The 21,290-nt window shown below is 36.8% G+C and overlaps 1 protein-coding gene across 1 annotated transcript in view; it reads left to right on the forward strand.

The window, feature by feature from the left end:
• Positions 1–218: 218 nt before the first annotated feature.
• LOC114357302 (atrial natriuretic peptide receptor 1) overlaps positions 219–21,290 on the forward strand; it is a 46,001-nt gene continuing 24,929 nt past the window's right edge. The window contains exons 1-7 of the mRNA XM_028310847.1: positions 219–436; positions 4,798–4,963; positions 12,373–12,456; positions 12,845–13,007; positions 13,851–13,970; positions 18,058–18,167; positions 19,913–20,101. Coding sequence (XP_028166648.1) covers positions 219–436; positions 4,798–4,963; positions 12,373–12,456; positions 12,845–13,007; positions 13,851–13,970; positions 18,058–18,167; positions 19,913–20,101 — 1,050 coding nt within the window. The remainder of the gene's footprint in view (positions 437–4,797; positions 4,964–12,372; positions 12,457–12,844; positions 13,008–13,850; positions 13,971–18,057; positions 18,168–19,912; positions 20,102–21,290) is intronic.

The following is a 21,290-nucleotide window of genomic DNA, read 5'->3' on the forward strand; positions in this document are numbered from 1 at the left end:
CCTAGGTACCTACCATGCAAAAATGGTCATGCTATGCTGCTATGTTACACATTTTACGAATTTTCATTGATTTAATTTGAATCACAAAAACACTGGCTGGATTTAAATAAAAAATAAGAACTAATCAAAAAGTTTGGTTCATGGAAAAGAAACACATTCTGCGCTCTACGCATATTTTATCTGTGAAAAACAAGTGACGGTTTCCCGCGCGTTTGAAAATGAATTTTCTGGTTGCGTCGTGGTGGTGGCTGGTGATACCGGTGCTGCAGGGGTCTGTGGGGCACACGGTGTATAAAGTGGGAGTGCTGATGGCTTCAAGATTGGACTCGCCTTTTGATTTGGAGCGGTGCGGGCCGGCGGTCGACCTCGCTCTCGACAAGGTGAACGATCGGTTCCTAGCGCATCATGGGGTTCAGCTCCAGAAGGTGCAGGGAAGGTAAACATTTTTTTACTAAAAGTCATTTTTTGCCGATGTTGTGTTTTTGTGATGTTTCAGGATTAGGCAATGGAAAGTGAGAAGAAAAGTATGATTATAAGACCTTTCCCCAACAATGATGTGTACCTATTGAGATTTTTAATACGCTAATTGTTTGATTAATAAGACACATTGTAAGTATTTGAGAAATGGCAATGCCAGATTTTGTATGGAAGGTGGCGTCTTTTTTTTTTCGCGCGGCCATCGACCAAACTTTGTTTTTTGATTACAAAATAGTGTAATAAATCAAACTTACTATGGCATGTATACCTCTAAACTCAGTCGGAACTGAGTTACGAGCATTAGAAGTTTGATGATTTTCATACTAGATTTGCTTTTTGCGCGCAAGTTTTGTAAGAAATTGCAACAAAATATTGCGCTATTTTTTTATTGCGCTGATTCTGCTGCATACTGATGTCTGGAGCCTTTAATGGGTGGTATTGTTTGTTCACACATACAATGTCACCATTTTGTTGCAATTTCAAAAAAAAAAGACGCCAATTTCTGGCATTGTCTTTTTTAAGTGATCTTGCACTGGTTTGTTTAATTTAATTTCGTAGATGGCATACATTTACGTAAATTATAATTTAAATACGTAGCAAAGAAACTGAAACGTCCACGGACAGGGTCGCGAGAAAAGGCTATAGTCTCTAACCCGACCTTCTTACGTAATAAAGTTATTAACTATTTTCGGCAAAGGACTTTGAAGTAGTTCAAATTCTTACGTACATCCTTTCTGTAGCAGGTAGGCAGTTTGTTGAATAAATAATGATATTCAGCAGTTGTCTAAATAACTGAAGACAGAAAATAAAGTAAAATCTTCAGTATTTCCAGTTAGGTTCTTTAAGAAAAATCTCGGTCGTTGTGGAAATATTTAGTTGAGGCCTTTTTCGTGCTTTAGTCGTGGGCGTAATTTGGCTGAATCGTACGAAACATTCATTTTAAACTTATTTATCAAAATCAAAGTTTCCTTAACAATCGGTTTTGTAAATATTAACTTAGATGTTCATAATGGCTCTTCAATTTCATTTTCGAGAAAGGACTGTCATAGTTTGACAAGTAATCAAATAGCGAAGGCAGGGCCGAATTTACCATAAAATGGCTTTTTGGGCTTCAGCCCAGGGCCCCATGCATTCAAGGGGCCCCCAGCTAAGTCTAAGTCAAATAGACGATATTTTTTATTTCAATGTGTCTGGACAAACCTCAAGAGGATTTAAGACACTATTTAAATTAAAGATGTAATGGCTAAATAAATAAGGTGCAGCGTAAATAGAGGTCCAAAGCAAAAGGGTCGATACACTGTACACTGAGGTACCATGTTTATTTATTTATTTATATAATTCACTGTGTGTGAATTTATATATCAGTATTTAAAAAAATATGTTAAATGTTGTTCAAAAAGTAAAGGTAAAGTCAACCGATTTGCTAGTAGGTAGTGAGTATAAAACTTCGAAACAAACTTGTTTATTAAAATTCAGTTTGTTAAAAAAATTATTGGAATACTTAGTTAATACATAAATGTAATCAAATTTGTAACACAAGGTACCAATTTAAAAAAAATGTTTTTGAACAACCTGTTTTTTTTTTCAATTTTTGTATGTGGTTCCTTAGTGTACAGTGTATCGACCCCTTTGCTTTGGACCTCTATATGTAATATTAAATAAAAATAATAATTACGAAAGAGTGTAACAGGTGGGCCCCTAAGTAGTATTGGTCCAGGGCCCCTTAAACTCACGGTCCGGCCCTGAGTGAGGGTTCTTAGAAGTACCTTCCGGTTGGGTGGGAGATGCTGCTCCCAGATTGTAACTTCATACTTTCATTAGGCAAAATTCGATTTAGGAATTTCAAGAAATTATAAAGCGATTGATTGATGGATACGAAATTCTATTAGCGATAAAATGATACGATGGAACTTGATTAATAAATCTAATCATAAAATACAAAGGACTAGTGCCTATAAATTGTAGTTCTTCAGAGAATTGGAAAATTCTAGACATTACATTGTCTATTAGATAAAGGAAAAATAACATAGCATACGAGTTTATTGTGAACAAAATTGCTCGCTAAAGCAATTTAGCCCTCAAGTTATTTAATAATAAAATATCATGCTGAACCAATAACGTACAATTTTGATATGGGTATATCGCTTATATCTAAAATTAATCATGGCTATGAAATAGCTTTCGAGATTTGGGATTAATTTGATAGAGCATGCAGGAACTGAGTTGGTTCGACAGAGTATACAATCCTAAATGAAGTCTGAAGGAAATGCCTGTTGTATTTCATAATAGGTGTAGGTGAACATTGATGGCAGGATGACGATAGCTTTTCCCAAATGTTTCTTTTTATATTTTCATAGTTTTGGGGTTTTACGAGCTGGCGTCCTAATGTAATGATACTCTATTTTATTATTATTCAAGGCACGTACGTAGTAGTAGGCAAGTACGATCTCTACACACAAGTTTAAATAACGTTTAGAGTAGTATGGACTTACTAAAATATCATCTGTCATTTCTGAAATACTGTGCGTATCCATTTCAGAGCGCCTCATCTATTTATAATATTCAAAGTGTAGACATTTTACAGCCATTCCTATTACCAACTGAACCTGAACACAATCTGTCTATAAAGTCTCTCAACGATAGCTATCAAAGATATAATGGAAAAAGTTATCTTAATTAAAGATTCAGCACCTGATAAGTTTTTGTTCATCGAAAGAAAGAAGTAATTAATTCTTCTGCAAGAGGCAACCTGTATTAATAGGACATAAAATACGAGTAATTACTCGTATTTTTGAAGAATAGATTTTGATAAGGAAAGGTGTAGTCGTTTTAAATCAATAGGTAAAGATTCTTATAAAATTCTTGGGAACAAAGGAAAAGGTTATCAAAAACTTAAGGAATTTAGACTTCGAAGTTGAAACTAGAGGAATTCCTTTCAGGAATATTTCAGGTCTCCCAAACTCATTCCAAACTGTAATGTAAAAATAACTCGGAGTCTGTCAAACAGAATGGTTTATCATAGAGAAATGATACAAAGAAATAAATACAAAAGTTTGTCTTTCATTTCGGGGCATTCGGGGGTTATAATGAAATCGAGTTACCATCTGAGTTCAATGTTAAGTTATGCCAACCTGCCTTACATACCTTGTATCAAACCATACACCTTTACGTTGCAAAATAGCATATATTCCAACTAAATAAGACGCTACAGTGTATTAGTTGATGTGCTGTGATCTGTATGCGCCACACAAATAAGCGATACACGTGGCTTGTTCGAATATTATTCCCCGGAATATGCCTCATAATAAATCAGGTATGTTGGAGATTACGGCTTAGAACAAGTTACTTAATAATATTATGTCGGTTCGCAGTTTATATTGTGATAGGCAAATTGAACCATTTATAATAGGGATGATTGGTATGTGTTATATTCAGATGTTATTTTTAGTTCAAAGTTTAAAATTTCCCCTTAGGTCCGCCATTGTTAAAATTAGTTTAAAGTTAAGTTTTGTATGGAAATGTAATTTTAAACTAGCGTTGTACGCACGTGTAATGTTATTATTAGTTAGTTAATGTAAAAGACTAAAATAACAATGTTTTTTGGTTACATAACTAAAACTGAGATTGTAGTAGCGTTTCTGTTAATTAATATTTGTTTATTTGAATCCAAATGATATATTCCTGTAAATATAGAGTTTTAATCGGTGATTTTACGCTATTTTTTTTAACATAGAACAGCCTTTGTCAAGCAGTGTATCATTTCAACAACTATGACTATGGCGATATCCTATGGCTAATCTATGAACCGTGGTCGTGATCAGACATACACCTCAAGCATAGTTATTAGGAGTTTTGCATACATATAAGATACATTTCAAAATATATTTTTTTAATTTAAGACCTGACACGCTAAGGCCTTTTCCAGGAGGGCGAATTCGCCGCGAATGTCTTCGCGCGAACACGAGCGTATGTATGATGCGATTTAAACGCGAATTTACAACTCGCGCGTGTCTTGTGGATGCAATGTATTGGCTGCTAAAGCCCGGTCCGTGAGCACGTAGAATTTTGTCCAATGACCCCAAGCTACCCATCCTTATCGCTCGCGCGTAATTATATTGCTGTCGCGACTGTGCGACGGGCGCCCGCAGTGAGTGTGCGAGCGCGATAGTAACATAATTACGCGCGAGCGATAAGGATGGGTAGCTTGAGGTCATTGGACAAAATTCTACGTGCTCACGGACCAGGCTTTAGTATCTCGCCAACGCGCGTAACGGTGAATTCGCCCTCCTGTACAAGGCCTAAAACAGTCTTTGTCCTCAGCTACCCGTCATGCTCCGGCGCAATCGCTCCAGGGCTGGCAGCGGACATGCACTTCAAGGATGACGTCATCGCGTTCGTGGGCCCTGCGTGTGCGTTCGCGCTCGAGCCTGTAGCACGGCTTGCTGCCTACTGGAACACCCCTATCATCACTGGGATGGGGGATCAGGTAAATAATGATAACATTTTATTACATAGGAATATTGTCATTGTTGTAAATGTGAGGTTTACAGAAATGACATTATACAGGTGACTTTGTTATCAGTAATCCAAATTTTAAGGAGCTACTCAGACTTTTATCGATTTACGTAAAGAAAACAATATATTATTTTCTTTCATATTTAATTATTTTCATCCGTTGCTCGCGGTTTCAAAATTGGCACACGTCGATAATTTGCTTCGTTCATAGAAAAATACGTACACACAGTTAACTGCAAAGCCTAATAGACATAATTGTACGGGAAAAATAAGTCTTTACCTTTAAAAATTAAGATATGATTTTCAATATTTTTTTTCTGTGAAAAGTAGGTACCACGATTAAAAATAATTAAGATAAAGTTGTATTGTTAAACTGTTCTATAGAGCATAATAAAAAATAATTGGATACTGATTACAAAAACACCCTGTATGCCAACAGCTTAGGCATATCGGGCTGCCTTCAAGAGCTAGTTTGACTGTCATTGAAACACTGACTATTGCGGCAAACGATCTATTTATTTAGCGTTCCTACTCTATAACTACGTCTGCGTCACTATGCGATGGTCAATAATGGATTAATTCATTTAGCGATCTGTAACAAGAATGCCTAATCTTTCTAAAATATCTCAGATGAAAAATCGTCATTAAAATTCTATTTTACGACCGCTGCCATAAGGCGTAGCTACTTACCGTACTTTTATGTCCAGTCATTCATATAAATATGAATGAGATTTATCGTGGCGTGGACTAAATAAAATTCAAGTTTTTTACCAGGTGGTTGTATGGTTGCCAAGCTGTATTTAGCAGTGCGATTCCATCTATAGCCTGACCAGGAACATAAAAACCCTCGCCATGTTGCGGAAAACTAATGGTACTAATTTCTTTTAATGGCAACAGTAACTGAAAACTTCATTGGCATGTCACCTTGCATGTCAGTCTATTGCTGTCAAAGTGTAAACAAATTTTATTTTAAATGTGCGCAATTGATTTTGTGAATTAAATTGCTAAAATCTTTTTATAGTCGTGAAAGAAAAGTGGTTCACAATGTGTTAAAGTATTTGTCGAAGAGAAATACTAAGGGTTCGGACAATATTTTCATTGAATAATTTTTCCGACAAGGGTGTCAAATTGACTGACATGTTTATCGTATAGTACAGTCCACTATGAAAATTAGCTGTGGTTTGTTTCAACTACCTATTTGAAAGTTTTTTGTCACTTTCTAAGTGTTGAATTTTATGGAATTGGGAAAGAAGTACCGAGTTTGAAGCGTTCATGAGCAGACATTGCAGTTGAATATTCAAGTTCTGAATTTGATTATTGATGAATAATAAAATAAATCCTACTAGCTCGATTGATATTTTCATTTAATTTATTTAAACCAGGTTACCTATAATAATATTTTTTCGTTAATTCATGAAAATATCAAATTAGCCCGTAATCCTAAATCCTGATATATAAAGTTAGCCTATTAATTTAACACAGGTACGACTGTACTCAGTGTTGCACTATCAAATGCAATTGACGCGCCTCTATGCCAGGGTTTTTATGTTCCTGGTCAGGCTATAATAAATTGATTCAACATGTCTAATAAATAATATTAGCAAACACAAGGCGATTAACTTTGAACAATAATGATTTATCGATATTTCAATACACGTGTACCCACTTTCCTCTAGTGCTTGAATTTCGGAATTTACCGGCAATACCGAATTAAGCCGATTAATGAATGGGATGTTTGAATAAGAAGCAGTTAGTATAATTAACCTTGATGATGTTTACCGTGGTTCAAAGTTTGTAAACAATGCTTGGAACATAAGCGTTCTCCAGTATTGATTTCGGTTCAAGATAGTTACTTAATAATTTCCTTTAAATTTTAATGAAACTCATAAAACTAATTTATTTTTGTAAGTAGGCTTTTAAAAACACTTTTACACGTCCCAGTATTAACCCTGCCACTGTTTCGGGACAATAAATGAACCAGTGCTGAGAAGAAGCAGCGCAAGAAACTCAGTCACTATTGTCAGTCTAGCTAGGTATATCATTATCCTTTACATGTAGTATCTGCCTAACACTCCAGTCTCAGTCATGAATGTAAAACAACTAAAAATAGACAACATGTTTGTGATCCTTACAAAATATTAATTTTCCCAGCAGCGATTTGCACTCATACCATTCCTATCCTATTGCTAGTTTGGGATGTAATAGCCCTATTGTCTCACATGGCCCATGTAACGGCCTTTATTTACATTCGTTGCCATTATATTCAAAGCATTTTGTTCCAAAAGCTTCAGTTTGCAAGCTCACCTCACGTACAGCCTTGTCCGTTGACCTAAGATTAAAGAAATATTTGACTGGTCAAACAGTAAAGTGATTTCACGATCGTGCACGAGGTAACTGACCCTCGAACAGTGAAGCTACTTGAATTTGATTTCGAAATAAGCTTAAATTGTTTTTATTTTGAAATGTTCATCCTATTATTAAAAACCACATGTTGTAGGTACATGTTTTAGCAGCTTGATTACATTTAGATTAGAAATTCAATTAAACTCGTATTTCAACTAACATTGTAGCTAAAAGTTTTAAGTGATGATGTTAAATAGTGATTATCAGTAGTTTAGGACTAAATACATACTGAAGAGCACAGAATTTTATTAAAAAAAGAAGCTGGATTAATTGCTTTGAGCCAGCGAGTCTTATACAGAGAGCGTCATTTAGTTTGTCCCTTAATTTTCAAACTCCAGTTAAGACGTCTATAAAAGTAAAAAAATCACTCATTTTCTATCTGAAAATGTAAATTTTTGCAAACAATACCAAGGAGTTATACCTCGTAATTTTAAGGAGCGACTATGAAAGCATTATGTGCAGAGCGTAGATTTTTAACGTTTTCTACAATAACTACTACATCAGCCCACTCGTAGCAGACGTCTACGAAAACAAATCTGTAGCGTACTCGTAGTCGGTAGCAAAAATGCTACGAATTACAAACATGCATTGCTACGTGTTTCGTAGCACCGCGGGGCCGTAGCAAAGAAACAAAGGCGGAGTCTACGGTCATACCAATGAAATTACATATGAAAGAGGTTTATGCCCGTTTTCACCATCAATCCCTAATTTTTAAGCAACCCTTAAGGTACAATACAAATACAAATATTTTATTATGAAACACATGTTACATTGTCATTACAAATTAGCCTTATCCATTTAAGTTTTAGAAAACTTGTCCTAGGATAAGGCTGCAGCTCTTCACAAGGTAACACTTAACAGGAATTTAGTTTTCATAGGGGTCACTTAAAAATTAGGAATTGATGGTGAAAACGGGCATTAATCAAAATTTTATTAGAAATCAATCATTTCACATATTCCAACAAACATTAATTTGTAAGATAAATCGTAGTTATTGTCTAATCGTAGTATAGTCTCTTCAGTATTGGTGCATGTCAAGTACCAATACTTTAGTGTTTTACTTATTCTGAAGTGGAATCCTTTGAAACTCAGACCGGAGGATTCTTTTTAATTAAATTCAAATTGTAAGTAACTTGTGATTTCAATAAAGCTTTTGCAACGTTTCAAATTGTAAGGTTAAGTAGAAACAAATCTGTAGTTAGCGTGTCTCAGCCTTAATTATTCTGAGTCTCTAGACAGATTCAAGGTCTCGGGGGTTTAAGGCCTATCATGCTTCATTAACTAATTACCGTCACAAATCTACTAACTTTTTCGTTTGATGAGTTTCTTTTCAATTACGTACTTAATCTGTAATTACTCTCCTCTCACTCTCATGGGAATGTCTACATTTTCATTACAAAAGCTTGGCAATTTGTTAAATCTTAAGCGAAAAGGTACCTTTTAGGAAATTATCTTAATGGCAGTGAAATTTAATTGCCAGTAACATTATATCTTACCGTACACAAAAGGAAAAGGAATGAACGTTTTTTTTATTACTTTGTAGGATTGATCTGGGTAGTCCTGAGGTTCTAAACTTCTAAAACGCTTATTATACGTAGATTATTATATTATGTTGAAACTAGCGGCCGCCCTCGACTTCGTACGCGTGAATCCCGTTTTACCCCCTTAGGGGTGGAGTTTCGTATTTAAAACATCTACCTGCATGCCTTTCAGCCCGATCCGTCCATTGGTTTGGGCTGTGCGTTGATAATCACTATGCCAGTCAGTCAGTCAGTCACCTTTAAAATATATTTAGATAAGACCCTGTTACGTAGCATATCCGTTATGCAAATGTATAAAATTAATAGTTTATGGACACCATGACAAGGCACCCGCTATAAACTTGATTTATTACACCGATTTATCTACTGAAAGTGTAAGTGGTGTTATATTAAAATTGTAGTGTCTTCTTGACGGCAAAGGGCTGTCACTCGTCCGTTTTTCAGTTTTAGTTTAAGTTATATAATTAATTACTGTAGTTTTACATTGGTTTTAAATTGATGTCAGTTTAAATAACGGCATATTTGCGTCAGATAATCTAGAGCTCAGATTCTAGACAGTTCTTACTTTGAAAGATTCGATGTTCTAAACTTTATAACTTGCAAAAACATAGTTATATCTTTGTAAAGATTCTGTGCTAAAGATACGTGACTTTCAGGGAAAATGGAAACTTTTTACTGAAAAATTTGAAGTTTGGAGACATTAATTTTAATGTTGGCAACCCTATTAGGGTGTTATTATGTTGTCCCATGAGCCTATTCAATATCCGTCGTAGTCGTGAAAAGAAGATTATTTTTTGTCACTAAAAAGCGGTTTATTGTTATAACCTCATATTTGAAATACAGCATAACCTTTACTGTTTTACTGCTTAAGCTTTAATACACTTAACAGTATACTTATGTCTTGAATGAAACAAATATAACAAAGAAACGAAATCATTTATGTAAAAGCAAAGTGCAAACACACTACTACGGGTTTTCTTTTGATGAAAACAAAGCAATCAATTTTCTTTAGACCTTTCATATTAATTTGTGGTTGATGAGATTGACGTTGAATTTCGGTTCCAATATAAATGGCAATGCCAGATTTTGTATGGAAAGTGGCGTCTTTTTTTTTTCGCGCGGCCATCGACCAAACTTTGTTTTTTGATTACAAAATAGTGTAATAAACCAAACTTACTATCGCATGTATACCTCTAAACTCAGTCTGAACTGAGTTACGAGCATTAGAAGTTTGATGATTTTCATACTAGATTTGCTTTTTGTGAGCAAGTTTTGTAAGAAATTGCAACAAAATATTGCGCTATATTTTTATTGCGCTGATTCTGCTCCATACTGATGTCTGGAGCCTTTAATGGATGGTATTGTTTGTTTACACATACAATCTCACTAATTTGTTGCAATTTCTTACAAAACTTTGCGCGCAAAAAGCAAATCTAGTATGAAAATCATCAAACTTCTAATGCTCGTAACTCAGTTCAGACTGAGTTTAGAGGTATACATGTCATAGTAAGTTTGGTTTATTACACTATTTTGTAATCAAAAAACAAAGTTTGGTCGATGGCCGCGCGAAAAAAAAAAGACGCCAATTTCCGGCATTGTCTTTTCTAAATGATGAATTTTGCTTTAATATTGTATTGATTGTATTTTGCTTTAAGTCAAATGATTAATTTGATAGTTGAGTGAGCAAAATGCCGAATATTTATATTAAAATTCCAGCCTTTTCTGAGAATGATCTAACGTTTTATAATTGAATATTATGCTGCTTTAATATTCTTTAAGAACCTACATCTAAAGTTTTTATAATAAATATGTTAAATTTTTTAAGACTCTTATGAACTTGAGTGGGTTGAAGTTATTTAAACTTACGAGTAAGTATGTTTAGGCATGAGTGTATTTTACTGGAATTGTGATCATTAAGTGCCTCAGAACAACACTCACATTCATCCGAATTGCAATTAACGATTATTGATTAACTTGTTAGTGGAATTATCTCGCTCTTACGTGAAAAGACTTAACTAATCGTGTATTTAAGTAAAGCAGTGAATTACTGATCAAATATGTCGATGAAAAGAAAAAATAAAAATGGGAATGTTATACGATCTAAATGTAGATTTCTAAATACCAAAAGAATCCAAAGAAAATACACAAACTTATCTAACTCTTAAAATATCTTAAGGAAAACGATACCCTAGTGGCTGTCTCTACGAATCTACAAAAATATTATTCCCTAATTACGAAACCTTTTAAACCAAAGTGTACACGGGAGAAATGTGATTCCATTGCGTTCAGCTTAAATTGTTATGGTTCTCCTGATGTATTTCGTCCCCTTTGGTCAAGGATACAAACAAATCAGCGGGAAAACTCACCGCCTGTCCCCGTACCGAACTTGGCATTGACGCGGAGTGGAATGCGATTGGATTGGAAGGTAATGGGGCAACGAATCCGTTTGTCTACACACAGCTTTATCGAAAACACGTGTTGGTGGGATAGGATGTTTACCCTTTCAGCCGAATGTTTAGCTACGACTCAATAATGTTATTACTCGAAGTTCATCGTTCAACCCTTACGTGACATTGAAATATTTTGATCTCTTGCATTTGGAAATTAAGGTTGAGTTGCACCATCTTACTTTGACTTTAACAAACGTTAAAAATCTGTCAAATCCATACAAAAATCACCGGTTATTTTTATAGTTACTGTTAAAGTAAGATGGTGCAATCCAGCCTTAGTTACTTGACTGTAGGCAATCGCCCCGGGTGCCAACTCATACTACGCCGCCACTGACTAGGATTCTAAATAATTGCGTTCTAATTTAGAATATAAGACGGAGTGTAACATATTAATGATGCCACTAGGTACCACCAGAGTAAATACAAATGAGTAGGTCATCTTCATAGAATTTAACGCACGAGCGCGGTTTGTATGTGAGCCAATACGTATGCGGCGCGCACGCACACACTGACAAAATTCGGGGCAACTCACCGCTAATCAACGCTAAATTTTATCAGTGTGTGCGTGCACGCCGCATACGTATTGGTGCGCGCTCACATACAAACCGCGCTCGGTGCGTTTCTATGAAGATGACCTACTCATTTGTATTTACTCTGGTACCACTCACTTCAAAGAGGTGGCAAAAAGGCCGCTCAGACGGCTTTTAATACATGTTAGCCTAACGAATGCTTTCATGTTAAATTAATGCGATTTTCGTAATAATAAAATTAGCACAATTATTCGTTCATTCTTTTGTTTTATTTTATTTATAGAAAGGAATATCGTTGACCTAATGACACAGTTACTGACAAATATTTTGTGTGTCTGTGTTGCTCAATTACGAGTAGCATTGTTTTATTGAATGCGACATTTTGTGCTAAATTTATTTTGATAGTTAGCCAGCTACATGTAAATTTTTGGAAGTACTGATTTTTTTTTGTTATAGCCGCCATCGGAGGGAGAATTAGCAGCCCCAGCCAGTGTGGTCAGCCGTATGCACAGACTTCGAAATCTCCGGAAAGGCATCAAGGTATGTGTTTACTAAGTTTCAGGTTACGCAGTAGAAAGTGGAATATAAGTGGCATCAAGCAAATAATGTCTTTAATATAGTTGAGTCAAGGTCAAAGTACACTTTTAGATTTTTATTATTAAAACTTCTAAATCTAAGAGCACATGCATTAACATATAAGTAATTTCACTTGTCTTCTAATGCTTCATCGTCAGTTTCGTCAGTCATTACCTACTTAACTTAATGTAAGTAGGACCACAACATATCAAGCTGAAAAAGGTGTCATTTTACACTGTTGTCACCTTTTTCAGCTTGACTTTCACATATTTAGCGCGATTTTGTCACAATTGATTGATATCGTTTTACTTTACTTGTAAGCTATCTTTTAAATGATCGATATTGTCTACAGCCAACAACGCTGTTCAACGACAAAGGGAAGTATCCAACGTTGACTCGCATGTCGTACTGCCAGTGCCGTTTACCTCACGTGTTTACCAGCGTCTTCGAGCGGTTCGGATGGGCACACGTTGCCCTACTGCTGGACAAGTCAGATTTATTCTCGCTGACTGTGGGTAAGTATACCATCGATACACTACCATTGAAGCTGATCCTCCCCCTATGTTCTTCTGATTAATTTCGTTGCGGGTCCAATAACAGTTTAACTTTCCCCCGGGACAAACTTGATCTTCACTGGTTGAGTTTTTATTGGCGGTCAAGCTGTAGATCCTGCCTACACAGAAGTTGCAGCGGTGGGAAAAAGAGGTGGGAATAGTCCCGTACCATTGAAGCTGAGTTGCACCACCTTATTTTATCCGTAACAATAACATTAACCGGTAGTTTTTGTATGGATTTTGACAGGTTTTGACGTTTGACAAAGTTAAAGTAACATGGTGGAACCCAGCCTAAGCGTTTAGCGGCCAAGCATTGGTATTTTCTTAAATCGCCTGTTTTCCCACTTTCTAAATCTGGGAGTCTGTAAACAAGTATTTATTGAATAGCGTGCTCCATCTCAGAGCTTAGGTATTATTCACTTACCGTGTAGGTAATTGAGTTGAGGTCAAACCTTCAAACGCTAACTCGGTGTTAGGTATGTACATTAAAAATGTGAATTACAAAGTAATCGACGCAGTTTTTTAGTATTACCTAACTTGCAGTACCAATTTGATGAGATATTAATGCTTAAAGTAACAGAAGTTATAAAATCAGTAGTATGTAAGAGTAGAAATGCATAAACGATCACATATTACAGTTTTTCAGAGAAAGAAAAGGTGAAATATTCAAATAGCTAACTATTTTATGTTTCTTCCATAAAATCTGTTTTGTTTGCAACGCTTGCTAATAAAGGAAGATTGCAAATGAATGTTGAATTGTTAATAATATTCGTTATTTTTATGGTAGTGTTAAATGTTGTTTAGGTAAGAGCCTAGAGTGGGGTCTCCGCAAAAAAGGGATACTGAAAGCCGTACGGGAACTGGATGGTAACGAAAGGGAGTCCTGCGAAACTTTACTGCGGGACGTCAGCATGTACGCACGAGGTAAGGCTCTGAAATTCATTAATGCTTCAACCAACCAACGCGTGCAGATGGCTAATCGCCGGCGCGATCATAGGGCAATGACAGGTCGCGTGAACTGTCATGGGTCCCGCGACCTGTCATTGGCCTTTGATCGCGCCGGCGATGGCGATCTGCACGAGTTGGTGTGGTTGAAGCTTAACACCTATGTATAGCCATGAAATGACATCCCGCCTGCTAAATATCAACCCATATAATCTACCAGACATAATTAGAAAAGAAGACACAGCTAAAAGCTTCAAAGCCTACATTACCCATATAGTCGATCACCTAAAAGAATTTAATCAAACGTAATTACAATCATCATAATTCACAAACTAAATCACTGCACTGCAATTGGAGTACTCCACTAGCTACCATTGCATGTGTATCTCAATAACACTCACAAAAAAAAAACACCTATGTAGTACTTTGATGTATATTTTGGGAATAATAGATGCATGATATAATGCAGATCACAAACGATTTATCATTTATTCTTATTAGATACGCTTTTAATGGGTTTCTAAAGTAAAATTGAAATGGAAATTAATATTTGCTAGTTAAACAAAGTAAAAATTTAAATTCAAAAATGTTTAATAACCTAAATTGCAATTAAAAAGTTTGAAATTAATAACTCAGAAATTCTTGATGAAAATGAACCGAGAAAATTACGATAAAATAAAACACTGGTCCTATTACCGGGCTGCCTGCTTTGAAAGCCCTCACAATAAACATAGGTAGTTACAGTAGGCCTGGCCTACATTTGGATTGGTGTCGACTGTCATAAATTAGTGTAGATTTATTCAGCCTAGTAGAGTGGAAACCTTAAGTGATAAATTCAGACTCTATTGACCCATAACACAAGCATTAAGTTGCTTACTTTGGGGCTAGCTGGCGATGTGTGAAATTGTCTAAAGATTTATTATTATTATTTGTATCTCTCCTGTGGATAAGCACGGCGCGGAGGCCGGTCCTTTTGGAAGGCGTTCATGGGGATACAGATCCAACACGAAGAGGCCCCTTCGAGATACGATAATGTGTTGGGATGTGTACACTTAGCGGATACTATCTCTGCCTGCACTATTGAGGAGATACAGCCATAGACAGCACCCGCTAAGTGCAAGGACTATTGCAGAGAGGTGGGAACTAAACCGGGTCTATGGGTGGGAAATTGCTGGACTGGTTGCCGGGATATTGATGAGACTACGGGACGCCTGCCACATCAAATGTCTCATCTTGATAATTACGGCAGACGGAGACTCACCGCTCACTAAATGGGCCGCCCCATTAAAAGCTGCCAGATGGCAGCGAGGGCAGCAACATTGGTGTGAACGGCTAAGGTTGTCGAGAGGTGAGACTGCGGGGCGCAAGATCGCGTTATCGGTCAGCATGCCCCCGGCGTTATGACATTTTACACTTCCAACCTGGAGCATAGGTTCTGCTCTTGCTACTCCACTCCTGGCCGGCCGGTTAAGGCAAGCCAGGAGGCGAGGCGCCAAATCAATCCGGGCCCTCTGGAGATCGGGGTCCGAGGTGTAGCCACGCACCTACAGCTCGCCACTAGCTGCCCCTGCGGTTTTATTATTATTATTATGTTTGTACGCTTTGGAGCTCACGGGTCAAAAGTGGCTCGGTCCTTTATAAGGCTTGCGTGGGGATACAGATCCAACACGTAGAGGCCGTTTTAAGCGCAAAATAATCGACAAAAGTGAAAGTGGTGCACATGCTGGATCTAGTCTCTGACTATATCATGGGATGTAGCCAGAGACCATCCCCAGCCTGTGCACAGGAGCTATTGCAGTTATTGGAGAATGGACTTGCTTTTGACTTCGTCGACCATGACCTACTCATACGGAAACTTCAAAATTATGGCATCAGAGGAACAGCTAAAGACTGGTTCCAGAGCTATTTACAAAATAGGCAACAGTGTGTGGAAATAAGTAAGTTGGAAAAAAGAAACCGTTCCTACATGAAAATGACATACAGATCTGATTACAGGGTAAATGGGTGTGGAGTTCCACAAGGAAGCATACTGGGCCCTATTCTTTTCATATTATACATCAATGATCTACCCAAAATAACAAAACACAAATCTATTCTCTTTGCTGACGATACTACTCTAATTATAAAGGGAAGGGATGCGGACTATCTAGAGACTGAAATAAATACAACTGTTAAGCGAGTTATTAAATTGCTAAGCGAAAATAATCTAAAAGTAAATATTGACAAAACTAAAATAATGCAATTCAGGACATATCAATCTCATACACCTAATATTAAAATAGATTATGAAGGACAAATAATACAAAATGTACAAATGACTGAATTTTTAGGAATATTGATTGACGAAAACTGTAGTTGGAAATTACACATAAACCAAGTATGCGATAAATTAAGTAGATTCGTATTTGCTCTGCGAAGGCTTAGAGAAACTGTTTCTGTAGAGGTTGCTTTAGAAGCATATCACGCATACGTCGTCTCTGTTTTACAATACGGCTTAATAATATGGGGGAACTCTACTGATATAGAAATAGCGTTTAAAATTGACTAGGGTTATGGATGAAGGATGGATGGACTGGTTACTGGGCTATGGATGGAGACTACGGGACACCTGCCTGGTTCATAGTCTCGGACTGAAAAAATGGCAGGCGGTGACTAGCCAGCGACTAAATGGGCCCCCCCTGGCGTCATGGGTCGTATAGACCGGACTGAGGGGCAACATTGGCGTCTGCCAGCTCAGGGGTGTAGAGAGGTGTGCTGCGCTTTCTCCGAAGTTACTCGCGGCGTTATGCCCTTTAACACTTCCACCCCTGGAGCTATAGCTCTAGCGACTCCACTCTGGCCGGCCGGTTAAGGCAAGCCAGAGGTGAAAGTCCTGCAGACCCTCTCGGATTCCACTTCGGCAAGCCGAAGACGAGGGTCTTGACCGACTCTCGGGAGCACTCGGATTAACAACTGGCCCCGTGGTGTCGCTACTCACCAACAGCTCGCCACAAAGCTGCCCTGCGGGGCTTATTATTATTATTATTATTGGCCACTAGAAAAGCAACCAGTTGTTTGTTAAGATAATACAACATACATACAACTTACTTACATATGATGACTAGAGGCCGCCCGCGACTTCGTACCGACGCGTGGATCTCGTTTTACCCCCTTAGGGGAGGAGTTTCGTAAAATCCTACATTCTAAAAGGAACCATCATGCAAAATTTTAGACTTCTAGTACTTGTAGTTTCTGAGATTTCGTAATGAGTGAGTGAGTCAGTTAGTCAATCAGTGACCTTTCGCTTTTATAGATATTAAAGATTCAGAAGAACCTTTTCAAATAGCAAATACTTATCATTTAGGCAAGTAGTTAATATAAAATTCTTGTAAACCCACTGTACCTTCGTGTAATGCCTGTCACCTCGTTCGCTGATATTTCATGTTCGCGGCCTTTTGTTTCGCTTAATGCATTTACATTTTCAGTTGGCATTATTGTACTGAAACTGTGGCTGGATAGCTTTTGTCGTCATCCGAACACCTGTATGTGTTTTGTTTATTTAAAAAGGCTACGAAACGAGAAACATTCGGGAATCCGTTGGGAATGTTTTTGATACAAGTTTTCCTTTGTATAGGAATTGAATTTCATTTTGCAAAATATTTATGAAAGGTTTTCTAGGAATGGTAAGGGACATTGGGAATATATTGCATTAAAAATAAAGAATTTGCTAAGAGCTTGAGATGTTATTTGTAATTGAAGTATACAAGAAATTGATATAATATGAACCATTATACCTACCTACATTTATGGTTGTATAACATTACAACTAAAACATTTATTATTCTCGATATGTTTGTTTTACCAATTATTTTATCTATTGTCTTGTTAAACATTGCTTGTTTTTCTATAAAGTCTTATACCTAATTAGGTCAGTTGAGTTTTTGTGTAACTAAACAGTTTGAGAAGAAGAGTTTGGGACTTATGGAAGCTCCACTAATGGACTGGTTTCGCTTCCACATTTTTCATTTGGTGGTGGTATACCTACAGCACTTAAATAATGTCAAAATCATAATCTTTTCTTTCATAGTGGTAATCCTGAGCGTGCGTGGCCCACTAGTGCGAGAATTCTTGCTCGCAGCGCACTCGCTCGGCATGACGCGCGGCGACTGGGCCTTCCTCGACGTCGAAATATTTCAGGTAACTAAATAAGTTAGTTTCAGTAACTTATTTTATTCCTAGGTTATATTATACCTAGTTCTTGCAACTCACGAAGGCGAGTGGGCTTTACTTGTGTGTACGTGTACATGCCCATAATAACGATAGTGTAATGTCTGTTAAAACTTCCGAAAAACAAACAGTAGCGAGCCACCAGACATGTAAAGCTCATTTACCTTCGTGAATTGCGTCAACTATAATTTATTATCATTTTATTATCTTCAATTCTTTTCCCTGTTTATCCAATGATTGTAATAGAAATTGAAAGAGGGCAATCTCCTTTTATATAAGTACCAACTTATATAAAATATAAATCATCTTGTAAGTTACTCGTCAATGTATGTCAAGAGAGGATGTTCTGGTTTGTATAATACACGTTCTACGGTATCGGTTACGTCTGTATTGGTTCGTGCTTCAATATCTTTACTCAAGCGTCAAACTTTAGCAAGGATAGTTGCGAACTTGAGCATGACCTACTCCTAACTTTATTATCCCTTAAACCTGTTTATTAATTCATACTGGCTTAGATAAAGTCAGCTGCGTAGTTGAAGGAAAGTAACAAAGTTTGAAACTGAAATAATTCGTCTGTCTGTAAACTTTAATACTTTAATACATACTCATTCTAGTTGCCCAAAAAAACGAAATAAGAGTTATCATTTGTTGGTTAAAATGATTTGTTCAAGTAAATTGTTGTACGAAAAGCTATTTCTGGTTATGGCGTTGGACAAACTCGTAGCTTTGAAAAACAAGTTGTTTTGACAACTATCGTGGTCATTTGACTACAACCGAGTTGGAAAATGGAAGATTTTATTACAGGGCCCAAACTTTGGGAAAATTACGAAGATAAACTGAGACCCGAAAATATTCCGTAACTTCCATTTTATTATTGTACCTAGTTGAGGGCAACGAAAACATAACTAACTTGGTTTCGTTAGGCTTATTACAAGTTAAACATGTAAATATTTTATTATAATTAGCAGGGTTATTCGAGCACTATAAATGATAAAATTCCAATTTATTCTTAATCAAAATAGTGAAAATCTTCCTCCCTAGTTCACGTCCTTAGTAATTATTGTCTAATTAGTAAAGTGGGTTTTCTACAGTTTCTGGGCCTCATATTATAGTTATCATTAATCTAGTGAATCCCTCATTAAGTAAATTAAGTTTGAGTAAGGTTTTCAGCCAAGACAGGTTTAGAGATCGTAATATTTGATTACAAGAAACGTGTGATCCCTTTTTGATGGGTAGGTAAAGTGGATTGTTGCGAAATTCTAACAAATCTATTTGCGAATTAAAGTCCGTAGTCCCACAGAAATAGATTATCAGGTAGATACTAAGAAATAGAGCTCCTGATTATTTTAGAATTTTGTCAAATATTGTACCCTAAGAAATATAATATTTACAAATCGTACGGTTTAAAAAAAAAAACAGTAACGACTTAAAGCATTGTTGTTATGGGGCTTATCCCACTGCAACTCTTGTTTAAGCAGGATTTACCGCTGAAGGTTGAGTAGTCGCAGGGATAGCTTTCGTGAAAACCGCAACAAAAATCAGATAGTTATTAAATTTTTCTGGCTTTAAGAGTCGCCTCTCGATCTCAATTTTCGTGGGTTTGATTCCCACTTTAGGCAGTTCGATTTTTTCAAGTTATTTTTAAAATTTAATCAGAATTCAGAACCATGGGCCTTTACATGTGTCATATTAATCTTTTGGCTCTACCATCCTAGGGCGGATACTGGGGCGAGACGGGCTGGGCGGCCGGCGACGACCGCGACGCCGCCGCCCGCGCCGCCTACGAGGCACTGCTTCGGGTGTCGCTCAAACTGCCCACTGGGGACCGCTTTGACGACTTCGCGGATGCCGTGAAGGCTCGGGCGAAGTTGCATTATAATTATACTTTTTCGGATGGCGAGGAGGTAAGTTTTTGTTTGTAGAGGCCTAAAATATGGGGTGAGTTTTTCTGAAAGGCTCAAAGCCTGATTGAAAATCTTATACATATTAGACGTGGTGTAGGCGAGAACCACCTGGATGCGAACAGCGTAGGAACCGTCTTGGTGGACTTCTTGGAGGAGTCCTTTGACCGTACTACAGGATCTCAAGAGTTTTAATGTTTTGTTTTTTGAGCACTTTATCGAAAATTTCCAAATTAAAACGCGCGTTAAACATCATTTTAATAAACCTAATTATATTTATCAAAATAGTTGATAAACAATAACAAACGCACACGCCCAAATTTTCCTCAAGCTCTTTAAAGTGACTTTCGTTGTCATTCCTTCAACTTTCGACCTTTAGGAGTAGAATTACATAACACGCATTGAATTTCATTTAATAACACGATCCACCGCAGGTCTATAAATATTCCTGCCAGACACGCCGTAAAGTTTAGATAAAATAAAAGGCATTACTTTAAACGTTCCACGGTATCGTGTTGTTATTTTGTAGCGTTATTGTAAAGCTGTCGGGATAATAAGGTCGTGGGTATCTTCCAGCGGAGTTACGCCCTTGTTATCTAACACTTATCGCAGATGCAACCTTATTCGTTTGACATGTCGAAGCGTTAAAACGGTTGCATAACGGTTTTCAAGGTAAATGATTCGTATCAAGGTAAATAAAAATACAGTGCACTCGTGTGAAAAATACCTTGAATGAATTCTGTGAAAACTGCTAGCAATTTATTGGCACGTGATGTGAAGAGACGAAAGAAGCTTTTTTTCTGTAACACTTGTGTTTGAATTTATTTTGTTGTTTTTTTCCCGTTGTTAATTCTTTAAATACGTTTTCATTGGTCGTATCTACTACTTTAAAATAAAAATGTATCGTTTTATTCCGAAACGTCTACAGCAATCGTAACAAAACCTTTTGTTTGTAACAAACAATGACTAAGATACGGTAACAAATAGGACTGAAATCTCGTTGAATAGGCCGAGATTCTCCAGCCGCCTGAGGCCTGTCGAGTGTCGACATGTCTGTCTTTATCATCTATTTGATTGATTGCTTTTTAAATAAAAAACTGCTATTTTTGGAGAAAAAATACGGGTTTTATCGGAGTTTCTCAATGTATGTTATTTATTGAAAATAATTTGGTTGTCTGATTGACAATTACCT

The sequence above is a fragment of the Ostrinia furnacalis genome, unplaced genomic scaffold, assembly GCF_004193835.3.
Source record: "Ostrinia furnacalis isolate ACB-3 unplaced genomic scaffold, ASM419383v2 OfSCF3127, whole genome shotgun sequence".
Taxonomy (NCBI): domain Eukaryota; kingdom Metazoa; phylum Arthropoda; class Insecta; order Lepidoptera; family Crambidae; genus Ostrinia; species Ostrinia furnacalis.